At 49.8% G+C, this 13012-nt stretch overlaps 1 protein-coding gene across 4 annotated transcripts in view; it reads left to right on the top strand.

The window, feature by feature from the left end:
• The window catches only part of Gcat (Glycine C-acetyltransferase), a 68509-nt gene extending 57984 nt beyond the window's left edge, over nt 1-10525 (top strand). For 3 of the 4 annotated variants that reach the window (XM_077685374.1, XM_077685375.1, XM_077685373.1), the window contains 3 exons: nt 2442-2517; nt 4724-4771; nt 10365-10525. In XM_077685374.1, coding sequence (XP_077541500.1) covers nt 2442-2517; nt 4724-4771; nt 10365-10474 — 234 coding nt within the window. In that variant the 3' untranslated portion in view covers nt 10475-10525. The remainder of the gene's footprint in view (nt 1-2441; nt 2518-4723; nt 4772-10364) is intronic. The other variant, XM_077685377.1, reaches the window with a different exon arrangement.
• The last annotated feature ends 2487 nt before the right edge of the window (nt 10526-13012 follow it).

Here is a 13012-nt window from a genome sequence, read left to right as displayed (position 1 = left end):
CACACATAGTGCTCTTTGGCAGGGGGTGTATAGGGTTGGTTGGCAAGCCAGGGTGTCTAGCGACCGAGAAAACCGGGAAAACGGAAAAGTCAGGGAATTTTGAGCCACCGGGAAAAGTCGGGAAATTGTCAGGGAATTTTTCAATCAAGTAGTACCAGTCAGGGAAAACCACTTCGGGGCGTGCCCACACTGTTTTAGAATAGGGGAAACCAGTGTTGGAGTCCCCCAAGAAGTTGCACGAATGCAACATGTTCGTGCACGACGAAAGCGTGAACCGCATGAAACGTTTTCTCGGCACGCGCCGGCAACATGGCGGCAGCACCGGCCGCAAAGTAGTGCGGTAGCTCCAACGGCCGCTTTTACCGCTTATTAAAATGCTACTCAAGGCACAAACGCACTTGCTTGTGCAGGAAAGGAGCCACCACAGGCACGAAATCGTCGACGCGGCCGTGAAAATACCGCGCACGAATAGCGTGCAGAAACTCGCCGTGTGGTTCACGCAGCTCGCAGCTGGCTTAGGTTGCTGGGTGCACTTGCGCAGAGGGACGTTGTGTGTGGTGCCCAAATCACACGCACAATGCGCTTTTTTTCCTGCGAATTTTAAAAGGCAGCGCTTTTCTGGAGCTAATCTTGAAAGAACTTCTTTTTTATGACATCAGGAGCCAGAATTACACAATCAAAAAGGAACATGGCATGGTTTAGCATGAACGGCATGCGGTGTATGTGTGCGAAAACATTACTATAAAACATCTTTCGCGCCGCTAGTGAAAGTGCCCATGCAATACCTGCCCGGGATGGTAAGCCTAAACATCTCTGGTGGCGCCAGCCAGCTGTCTCGAGCGCTTCAAAACTGCCGCCTTGAGGCGCGCGGCTCCCCATTGGCGCAAGTCGTCAGGCTCCTCCCACTGCCGCGCGCCACGCCCGTCATTTTCTGAGCGAGGCAGAGGCTGCCGCATGCGCGAATCTCCGACGCAAGCGTCAAAAAATCTCACGCGCCGCGCTGACGCGCCCGAATCGCGTGCAAAAACGCACCATGCGGTTCACGTTGCATGTCGAGCCAGGACAATCAAGAAAAAAAGCAAAAGGTACTCGCTGAAGCAAGTCTCTCTGAAGCCATTTGAAATAAAGTCTCACCTCTCTCTTGCCCTGTCGGAAGTACGTGCTAGGTGCAATGGACAGCACGGAGACGGCAGCGTTAAAGCTCGAGCTCCTGCACTCGTGTGTTGGGCTCTGTCTGCCATCTTCGGGAGCCGCCTTCTAGACGCCCGCTCTGCCTGGGCTCTTCAACCAAGTGCTTTGCCCCATAAATAGGTCCCGCCAGCCTGCAATCGGCCTGCGGTTTATGCCTGCATCCATCAGGACGTATCCTGCGTGCCTTTTCTGCTTCCTCTTACGTTGCCAGCGGGACACTGAAGGGGGCTCGGCTTGTGCACTGGCCTGATGTCGCTGGTGCACGGCCTGTGCTACTTGTGTTGTTGCTTGTCCATGCTGGGCCTGGTGCGGCCCTGCTTGCCTTCGTCATGCAGCAACAGATCAGATATAGTAACGGGGACCTTGGCCATGGGCTACCTGCAGAGTTCTCCGCCCACTGCTTATTAAGTTAAGTTCGGTAGGCCCCACCGCTCCGACTGACCCGTTTGAAATGAGCGCCTGAGGAACTAAAAACGGCCACTGTGCGAGAGCAACCCCAGCGGCTTGCTGCCTGTATATGTGGAGGAGTCTGAACAAGTTGTTTTTAGTCGAAAAAATTGCCAGCTATGTGCGGTATTTGGCCAGCGGTATTTGACCAGAGTTGTTGAATCTTTGTGATTAAAATTTGAAATTTATCAACTTAACATCCCCCCTGTTCTCAAAATCTCCACCTTTCATAAATTTCTGGGGAGAACCCTGGCTTCATGGTAGTGAAAAGCGCTTATTACTGTGGCCATTTTTGTCTTCACTGGTGGTAACTGCTAAGGCTGACAGTATGAGCCACCACAAGTGAATTATTTTAAGATTACACATACTACCACACGGTTCATTATTGGGTAACACCTTTTTAGCCCTGAAAAGTGTTCACTGCCTTCTACTTGGCCACGCTAGCCCCTGAGAGAAAAAACTCTCCCGCTGGGTCCTGCTGCCAGGACTGCCCTCCAAGCAAAAAGAAAGCTGCAGCGCTGTGTTAGTGTGGCCAGATGGAGCAGATCCTTTCCTAGGCTGTTGCTCCAATGTAGTAAGAGCTGTGTGCTGCAATGCTTAGTCTGCGCGGCCACACAGTTGCATACGCTGGCTCAAAGCCGCCCAATGCTGAGAAAATTGTTCTCTTCCACCCAACCCACCTTTGTGGCATTTGCGTCCAGTGGGTGCGGCAGTGTGTACTATGTGGTTGTTGCAAAGTGACTACGCAGTGTGCTGTGTCCTGGCCCGCTTAAGAGCTTGTCGGGCCGTGTCGGGCTGTGCAGGGTGACGACCACCCCATCTGCCCCGTGATGCTGGGGGACGCTCGCTTGGCGGCTGACTTTGCCGACGGCATGCTGGGTGAGTGATCGCTCCTGCCCCCTCTGCCCAGCGTGGTGCTTAAGTTGGCCCCTGGAGGCCACCGGGTGGGTGAAGCTGCCAGAGCTATTCTGAAGCACCGGGTTCCACATGCCGGGCCTGTTTTGCCATTGCTTAACACCAGCTTTGATGTGGCCCCCAAATGAATCAAAGACCAGCACGTTTGGTGGTCGCTGGAAAAGTGCACTAAGTGGCTCATTTCAAGCCAGATTCATTCATGGAGCCTTTTTTTTTTCATTACATGGGGAATTTGTGTGGCGGGAAGGAAGTCTGCCCTGGGCAAAGTCACCATCTTGAAGATTGTGAAAGGGGGGAGCTTCTTGCCACCTGTGGTGCACGGCAGCACAACACGAGCATTGCCGGTTCCTTCCATCGTGTAGCCGCATTTTTGACGCGGGCTGATGATGTACCATTGAGGTTTTACGCGTCAATGCTCAAACTCCTTGAGCAGTTTCTGGCACATAAAGGTTTACTGACACAGTGTGACGCCCTTTTCGTGTCGTAAAGTGTGGCACCCACGACGGTGACAGCGGCGGCCAGTGAACCCGACGGGCTGTCCACCGCCTCTCCTACGTCGCCAACAAGGCTGCAGGCCACCGCTTCTTGGTCGATACAGGAGCCTTGCTGCCAGCCTCTGCACTAGACCAGCCACACCGAGAAATGACCGCCCCACTAATTGCAGTTGTGGCCAGCGTTCATTCGCGGTTCATTTCGACCTGCTCCTACCGGTGACTACAGTGCTGTTTGGCGCTTGCGAAGAACAGGTCTTTGTGTCAGCGTGAGACGGCGTCCTTGGACGGGGGACCTTTTTGGTTACAGGCTGCATTTTGACCTGCGGCTGCACACATAAACCTAGGAGGAGTGGTTGCCCTGCTCAGGGCGCCCTCTGCTGCTGCCCTCTTTCTTCCCCCGTGAGGCTTCCCGTCAAGGCTCCGCACCTTGAGTGCCATGAGGCTAGGCAAGTGGGCGGCCTCGGACGGCTTGGCCAGCTTGTGGGGAGGACCCAGTCCTTTGTACCTGGTGCACATTTTGGCCGACTGCGAAATAAAGCTCACTGTGTCGACTTTGCCTGCGTCCGATCGCACCTTCCAGTGAGGTATCGAACCCTCTGGATTGCGGCCTCGGTTCTGGAGCTCTGGCCTGCAAGACTAGTATTACAGCATCTTTATAGCTGCAATCCTCGTAGAAGATGTCTGCGTGCCTTTGTGCACCAAACAGCTCCAGCCACTGAGAAAGGAGCACCTGAGTGGAGCAGGTGTGCAGTGTCCACATTTTTGGCGGCGGAAATGGCACTCTGTGGTGCTGCCATGCTTTTACTTTCCATTGCTAATGCTCAACTTTGGCTCATCGTTGACGCCCTCAAGTTTGGCTGATGGCACTGTTGTAATCGCTTGGTTTCTATTCCCGCAAGCTGAAACTGGCTGGTACAGCACGTTGGGGCATGAGCTCCTTGCTGCCTGCCATGCCGTGAAACATTTCCAGCGTTTCCTGGAAGGCTTTTATTACATTCTCACGGACCACAGGCCTGTAATGCTCACCTGCCAACACAACCACAGCTCATACTCGTCACCTGTGAGTTCACCATCAATCTCTGTCACGCCAGTGACATTAACCCCATCAGTACAGCTGCTGACGCACCATCCCGGATTAAGGCCCCTTCATTCTTGCCGCACAGCAACCAGACACTGTACTTTCTGTTCAAACCGGTCAGGCAAAGCGACGTGGGAGGCCCGCCTTCCAAACAGCTGCCACTTCTTCTGCTTCCGTTGACTTTCGTGGGCGTTCTGTTGCCGTCTACCTTCTTCAGACTTGCACACCCAGGGCCATCAAAACATGGCCTATCTACTCCGGGCTTTAGCGTGCACGAATAATCGTGCAGTGCCTGAAGGGTCTCTTTGTGGGGGAGCCACATCGAGCAACAGCAGTGATCGCTGCATGCAACTATGGCCGATAGCTAGTGCCCTCCGTGGCTGACTCAACTGTGGTTCACCAAGACTGCAAAAGTCTGCACAGCGGCAGCAGCCCGATTTTGTCCCTCGTCGCCTACGGTTCTATCTCATTGTACTGCTGTCAACCTGCAGAGATAGCTGCATGTGGTTGCTCCTTTGTTGTCGTCATTTTCTACGTGGCAGTAATGAAAATTCACCGCCTTGTGACTGCAATGAGCATGATGGTATTTCTTTTCCAGAGCAAGGTGTCTACGTGATTGGCTTCAGCTACCCAGTGGTACCCAAAGGTGTGTGGCCTTTTTTATACTAGGATCTGTTATGTGGGAATTCGATTGCAGTTTTCTTGAAAATGTGTTTAAAGTCAAACATTTTATTTATGACTTGGTGGCTAAGATTTTGCCCTTCAAAATGTGTTCAAATGAGCATGTGTCGAAGCCACTAAAGCTAGAGCTACATTTTGCTCCCTCTCTACCTCCACTCCTGCCAGAGTTCAATACTAATATATGCTAGAGCAAAATCTGGCGCCACTGTCTAGGGGAGCCGCGCTTCAGCAAATGTGCCATCATGTACCGGGCAGGCACGTTCCACTCGTCCTTGGCATGGTGGCTCATGAACAGGCTGGAAAGTTGCCTCTGGCTGCAAAAAAGCAACAGTATACCTGCAGAAGATTAAAGGGACCCTGCAACACTCACCATCGACTACTCGGAATGTATTTCGGGGTGAAGTCCCAGCAATCTCCTCCCGCAAGAATTCTGAAAATCCGTTCACTATCACCGGAACTACGCGCGACGAAAAATCGCGCATAAATGTTCCCTCTCAACTCAACCGCGGACAACGCGACGAAAGCTGCGCGCTCTCTTCTGGAGAGGGGGGCGGCGCACGGCATTCTGTTTGGCGGCCTTCGATATGTCACAGGCCGGGGAGTTTCGTCCTTTTCCCCGCAACGTGGACAGGCCTATTTCCGGTCCGGTGCCACAAAAGAGCAGGCATGGCTGCCTGCTTGCAACAAGCGCTCAGGCTGGTAGGGCGTTTTTGGAGCAATAAACGTTTGTTGTCGAGTGGGCTCGTTGAAAGTGGAATATTTAGTTCGTCACTCAAACTCCGCATGCACTCAAAACAAAAGAAACACCAAAAGCATGCGGACAGGTTCATGCATATGAACCTGTCGGCGCTGTGTATGAACCTCTTCTATAAGAGGTTCATACACAGCGCCGACGACGGCTGATTGTCACAGGAAATGCCAGAATTTAGCCACGAAGTTGACCAGCGACAGCCAATAGGACAGCCAGGACCCGATTGACGTCGCAGAGGCCATGTCAGGGGTGCATAATAAGTAGAATTGAAGAGAGCGCAGTTGGTTTTTCCGTGTCTTTCACGGCGATTTGTGCGCTTACCGCTTCACGTGCACGTGTAATATTTGGCTCGGGTGTTCCTGGAAGTCTAATCTAAACGTCGCGCAGGTTTACTTACACTGCACGAAGAGTGTTGCAGGGTCCCTCTAATCAAATTTCTTTGTTATTATAAAATTAAAGCTCCAGAAATATCTATTTGTCAGGGATTATTTAAAATGCAAGATGAACAAAAAAAAAATGATGTTACCAATTTTTGTTGATTTTGGCTTAGACAAAAGGGAAGCCATGCGCCTAACCAAGCCAAGTAGGCGAGGAACATTGCTAGCTTCGATAGCACCACCCACGGCCAGAGTTTCTTAGTAAGTATATATGGCCCATGGCAGCCTGCGATTGCTGCGCCAGATTTCCCTCTACTGGTGTGTACCAGCCGGCTGCAACAGAGTTGCAGCCGGCTGGTAAAGAAAGCGTCACATACCTTCGGCGTCCTGGAAGCGTCTCCCCGAATGGACCCCCGCGCAGGGCGCGCGTTCGCATCCCGGCGAGAGTGGAGTTCGGGAATCGTTCAAACGGGCCAATGAGGTGAGGTTAGCTCCAACGCCAGGGGGGCGAAGCACCCGCTGCGTGAGTGTTTTATCGCCGCAACGTTTGCTGCAGCCTTCACCTCGGGCAGGAGTTTGAGAAGACGGCTCGGCTCTACGCAGTGGCGCCGAGACGAGCCGGCATTTCGGGGAGAGAGGGGAGAAGCGCCGCGCAACGGCACAAACCTGGCGATCGCACAATGGCTCGGGCGCCAAGATCCCCACACTAGGAAGGCAGAAATGTGTTTGAGGACTTTGGTGCCCGTGCATGTGCAGAGTAAAGGTGCATGATGTATGATGTGGGAAGAGACAAATTTTCTCATTTGGGTATGGGGACGATTTTTGCATACTTCCATTCGGCTGGGATTTCTGTGTGTGACAGTTATTTCTCGGAGCTTTCGAACACCACTTGGTGCATCGGGAAAGAAGCACATTCGGAATTCTGTCGGCTCCGGGCGGATTTTTTGCGTCAAGACTAAACAAAAGTGCAAACGCGCCTGCCTCAGAAATTTTAACATCACAAAGTGGCATAGTGTGTTCATAGCTAGAGAACTGTGCGCTGATACCATCATTACGCGTTAACACTGAGCAGAAGTGCTGGTTACGCCATCTGTGATTTAAGGGGAGACACTGCTTCAAGGGCAGACACTTCAGCGTTCTCCCACAACATACGTTATAAGCGAAGCCCAGAAAAAGCAGAGCCAGGCTTGAAGTGTGTTTAGACGGTACCCTGCCACAGAGAACTGCCTGAGCTTTAGGGCTGCCCGGGCTGCGGCCAGGAAAATCAGAAAAGAAGCAAAAAGAAACTTGCGGCAAAACTTCTAAGCACAATAAACACTACCACTCCCGCAAAACAGGTCTGGGACCATGTGCGCGAAGTCATAGGCAGCTACAGACGGTTTACTGTACCACTCTTCTCTACCAATGGTGCGGGCGGTTTGTTGCTAACGCAAGCGGATATTTTAGGTACTTTGCAGAAATTTCTAGCGATACAAATTACACACGAGCGTTCATGCGACACAAAGCTAGTGCTGAAATAAACTAGGCACAATCTCGGGATAAAAAATAGTAGCAATAACACTGAGGACTATAACCAAGAATTTACATTGTACAAACTTAAAAGAGCACTAGCTCAGTGCAAGGCCTGTCGGCCCTGACACTTCTCTGCAGCACCCAAATGACAGCTGCTTAGAAGTGCTCCTGAAGTTCTTTGATAAAATCTAGAAAACAGGTAGGCTGCCCAAAGCATGGAGAAAGGCTGTCATAATTCCGTTGCCGAAAGATGGCAAGCCACCAGTCGTCCATCGAGCTACCGACCCACAACATTGACCAGCTGCCTGTGCAAGACGTTTGAGCGGGTCGTAAATTTATATTGGTCTTTATTCTTGAAGGTTCAGGTTATCTAGATAGGTTTCAGCGTGGTTTCCAACAGTTTCAGTCCACAACTGACCACCTTGCTCGTCTTGAAACAGTGACACGAGCTGCTTTCATTAACAATCAGTTTTGCCTTGCTGTCTTTTTTGACATGGCTAAGGCTTATGACACCACTTGGTGGTGGAATTCTGCAGGATATGGCTGCAATGGGAATCAAAGGGCAAATGTTTTCGTGTACAAGATTTCCTTCAAGAACAAACCTTTACTGTGAGACTGGGCAATGAACTCTCCGGCTCTTTCAGTCAGGAAAATGGAGTTCCTCAGGGCAGTGGGCTAAGTGTGACACTTTTTGCCATCAAAATTAATTCCTTGGCAAAGGTTATCCCTCGACCTGCTATGTATTCCTTTTACGTCGATGACCTGCCGATTGCCTTTTCGTCATATAACCAGTCAGTCTGTGAAAGACAAGACCAGACTGCTGTCAGTTGGTTACTACAGTGATCAGATGAAAATGGTTTCTGCTTTTCTCCTCAGAAGTGTGCATGTGTGTGCTTCACGAGAAAACGAGATATTTATGCTAAGCCTGTTGTAAAAATCAAGTATATGCTCGTCCCAGTATACCATGAGCACAAATTCTTGGGCATCATTTTCGACTGCAAGTTAACATTTGGAGCACATGTCAAGAAACTCAGAATGACCTGCATGAGGACACTTGACATATTGAAAATTTTTGTCGCACAAGTCATGGGGGCCGACTGTGCATGCATGCTGAGAATTTAGGGCTTCCTTGTACGGCCTCGTCTCGATTGTGGCTGTATTGGTTATGGGTCAGCTCGCCAATCTGTTCTCACCACACTCAACCAAGTTCACAACCTGGGCCTCAGGCTTGCCTCAGATGTGTATCGTACCTCCTCTGGTGATAGTCTTTACGTTGAGTGCAGTGGGCAGCTTCTGCAGAGGTTAACAGCGCACGAAGACGACTCACAGGGAAGAGAAGATAGGAAAAGCACTGAACTGCAACTGATTTTTATTCTTCTAATTTGATTTTTATTATTCATAAATTCTCGAAAGACATAAACCAAGACACATCCAATAAGAAGTCCCCGCGAAATATGACGTAAACGCCATCTTGTGCCTTGCGTTCTACACTCATTGGCCCAGATACTGTTTTTCTTTTTGTGAGAGCAACAGATGGCAGTTTTCATAAAGATGGTCAATCTCAAGCGCCTCAATAGCCTCCAGCCTATGATTATCCTTTTCTCTAGAAACCACTGAGCGCAGGCACAATCTTTGCAGTGCGAATCTAGACGGCTCGAAACAACAGTCTTTCCTACGAGGTTCTTGTGCCCCCTCGCCCTATCATAGGTTTTTCCGCAATCCAAGGGGAGAGAATAAACAACGCCTTCATGACATCCCTGTGTTTCTTTGAGCAGCCCACTTTTTCTCTGCCCCCGCCGTTTGTGTCCAGTGGTAGATGCAGGGTTCGTACAGGCTTGAAAAGCAAAAATTCAAGGGTTTTCAAGGACTTTCAAGCACCACAAAACACATTTTCAAGGTCCCCATCTAACGTTTTATATGGGATTTTTTATAACTTTTCCAACACAATGCAAAAGTTTTTTATTGCACAATACCTAAGCGCATTAGTGCACATTTAGATAATTGCTAATGGGTTCGTAAATGCTTCCCCAGCTTTATTTTTTATTTCATGGCTGGTATTTAGAGGTTTTTCTTTTTCCTTTGTGTTTGCCGAGGCTGTTTGATTTTAAAACTTAGTTAATGTTGCCTGCATCTCCTCCTTTGTCAGCAAGAGTATCGGCTAAAATTAAATCCGCAAGTGTTGCTGCAAGGCAGGATGAACAATGTACACGTCCACCATTTGCACGAAAAAGCAAACGCAGATGGAGCGTATGAGGCACAGGAAACATGCAAGGAGCATGCATCCACAGACTATATGGAAGATGCAATATAGAGAACAGAAGCTGGCTTTCACTGGATTGTATCGTGACATGGGTTGGATTGACAAGTGTCTGCTCCCACCAAACTTGTAATTTCACGCAATACACTGAAACTTGATTGTTACGATATTTCTTTACATTTGTTAGCACCTAAAATCCACGCCAAACACTTTGAATTCTTGTGAAAAGACGGGGCCATTGATTCTCTCCGGAAAAATCGAGGGTTTTCAAGGACCATTTAAAAATTCCAGGACTTTCCAGGCCTTGAAATGGACACTTCTAAATTCAAGGGCTTTCACGGACCTGTGCGAACCCTGTGGCAGGGGCAGGGAAAAAATGATTGCGTTTGAAACGGGCACCCGCGTGCTAGAGCTAGCACGTGGGAAAAGAGTGCGAACCTCGGCACGACGGGACGAGGTGGGCAAAGGGAGATTCTGGGTCGCCGTGTGACAGCTTCTCACGACGTGTAATTAATGCAGATGCAGCTTGCCTTTCTTGCTTTCCGTTCTTCTTTGAGATTGATTGTGCAGTTTAAACTAGTGTGGACATTGAAACGGTAGCCCACTGCCAGGCAGGTCAGAATGTGAACAATGGTGGCATTTACTCCTTTCCATGGCGCAGGCAAAGCTCGCATCCGAGTACAGATCTCAGCAGCGCACTCTATGGAAGACATCGACCACAGCGTTGATGCCTTCATTCAAGTCGGAAGGAAGTTTGGCGTGATCTCCTGAGGAGAACCTTACCGCCTGGATGCTCACACAAAATAAAGAGGCCACTTCAAACGTTTGTTGCCATGAGTGTGCCCCACTCCAGCTTGTGTAGGTCACAAGTGCCAATGGTTAAATCTTGGGAATTTGTTGCGCTTACATATATTTGCTAAACCTGCGAAGCTGTTGGTATACAAATCTCTTGTTTGCATTAACTGCTGCTCCCATGAAAAAGTCCGTGCGAAACAAATTTTGTGTACTGCGTAATTGCAATCTATATTTTTTCGCTTAGTGTGCAGTTGTGGTGCCCTCCGTCTACTCTGGCATTATCATGAGCTGATCACAGTTCATTGTGAGAGCTCGTTGTGGACGAGGAAAAGTGAAGGCAAACCGTCCTTCTACACGGGAGTCTGTGCGCACTCCGGCTGTGCACATTTATGGAAAACGTCCTTGAAATTCCCTTTTCTTCATACTCTGGACATAGCCTGGCTCCCATGTGCCACACCTGTGAGCTGTACCTTTACTGCAGTGGCGCGATTGGTTAGGTCCTCATCAAAGTCGACTTAATTTCTACTCTGAATACCGTGAAAGCAGAGTGGAACTCAAGTGACCAAGAAAAGTGAGGAGGTTTAGCGAGGTGAGCGAACGCACGTCGGTCGGGGCCCAGGGCGTAGACCATTTCAGGAAACAAAATTACGTGACCACTGTTGGAACCCTGGATGGCCTCCAACCATAGGGAAGCTGGTGGGCAATTGCATGTGGCAATAACAAGGTGCCGCAGGCTATGAGTTAGCCAACTAGTGATGTCCTTAAAGGGACAGACAACCGATTTTTGTCTAGCTCATATGAGAGCCAACGTTTACTGGGGTAACCACTAGGAATTTTTAAATAAACAGGGAAAAATAGTTTTAATTCTGCTCTAAAATTTTCCAAGTCTGAAAGGCGCCACACAGTGGCATCTAAACGTGACACTACGTTACGTGTCCGAACCACAGCTGGCTTTACAGATAACGACCTGCCCATGCTCGCCGATTTTGTGTGCCCAACTTGTTTTTGCTTGTTTGTTCCTTTGTAGTTCTTCCGATGCCACTGCACTGAATCCCCATTTCTCCGCTGCATACGTGTTTGCTCAGCCTGCCTTTGTTGTTTTTCGTCTTTCTCTGGGCCTCAGTCCTTGGCCAGAGAATAATACATATAAAAATTACCCAGAAAGTAAAAGCAATCGCTCGGTGCACACACAACGATACGACATTCCAATAAACACTACGTGTTACCGCGCCTTGTATATAAGCCAAAAACGTGTTAAATTATACAAATAACGTAATCAAGAACACCGCAGTTCAATGCAAAACACAAAGATCTTGTACTACGACACAGAGCACTTGTAATAGCATCCAAGTATATATGAAAGAAGGATAATAGGAACGAGCACAGACGATGCGCAGTGCATGAGATATTCGAGCGAGCAAGTTTATGAACTTCATCAATCATGTTCTTTTGCTATTTAAACCAGCAGTGTCAAACGTAGGAGCGATAGCTTCGCTCGATGCACATTAATGGGAAATAGATATCTGCGCTTCATCGAGAAACTGAAATGCATAGGTACATAAGAAAATAAATGTTAAACTTGACAAAGGACACCATTACACGACTGAAGGCATCAGTCCATGCGGACGCAAAAATTTCCCTAGATTTTGACAAATTTCCCTTTTTCCCCAAAGACAACCCAAATCCTCTAGATCTAGACCTAGACAGTTGGCAGCCCTGGCCGGCACTGCTGCGCGTTCGCCATCGGCGCGCCGACGGCCTCGGCAGCGTAGGTATAGTGCCTAGAATATACTGTTCTAGGCACTATAGCGTAGCCACTCTTAATCCCCCTACAATTACTAAGGTAGCGCCATTCTATGATCTCGCCGCCTTTCGCCCTCACCCGCACTCCTTTCCTCCGTGTTTTGCTATTTTCTTTTTCTCCGGCCAGCGCCTATTGGCCAACAGAAAAGTCGCGTGGTATTTTTCTTCTGCCTCCGCCGCCGGGTTGCCTCGCCGATGCCTCGCCGGCTGGGACTTTGCGCAACGCCGCTGCTGCGGCACCATTTCTGGCTTCCGAGCCGCGGAGCTTCAGTGCCGGCTTTATCGTAGGCGCCAGCTAATAGGGAACCTGCGCTGGCTAGGAGGCGCTCCGAACAACATACACTGAGCGCCGCCTAGAGGAGCGGCGCAGAAACGTTCAGGAGTACGGAAGCAGACGATCCGCCCGTGTCTGTGCATGTATCGGCCTGCACGTGGGTTGCGCATGGGCTGTTTTAACATATTTTGTGTCGTGTTTGCCAGGGGAGAATGCCACCGGTCGTTTTGCGGTATGGATCTGCGAATTGTTACCATTACCGTAAGACTTTCTAGAGAACGTTACACGGATGAAGGGCGGAAGCAGGGTACAGCAAGCTACGTGTACAACGCGGAGCTCCGCTGGGCTTGCGCAGCTCCGAGTTCGTGTTGCCCACCTCTGCAAGTAGACAGAAAGAAGCTCCTTCAAACGCAAAAAAGCTACCCCCCCCCCAAAAA

Source organism: Haemaphysalis longicornis, unplaced genomic scaffold (assembly GCF_048455015.1).
Source record: "Haemaphysalis longicornis isolate Haplotype H1 unplaced genomic scaffold, Haemaphysalis longicornis Haplotype H1 scaffold_9, whole genome shotgun sequence".
NCBI lineage: Eukaryota > Metazoa > Arthropoda > Arachnida > Ixodida > Ixodidae > Haemaphysalis > Haemaphysalis longicornis.
This window is presented reverse-complemented; position numbering and strand designations above follow the sequence as displayed.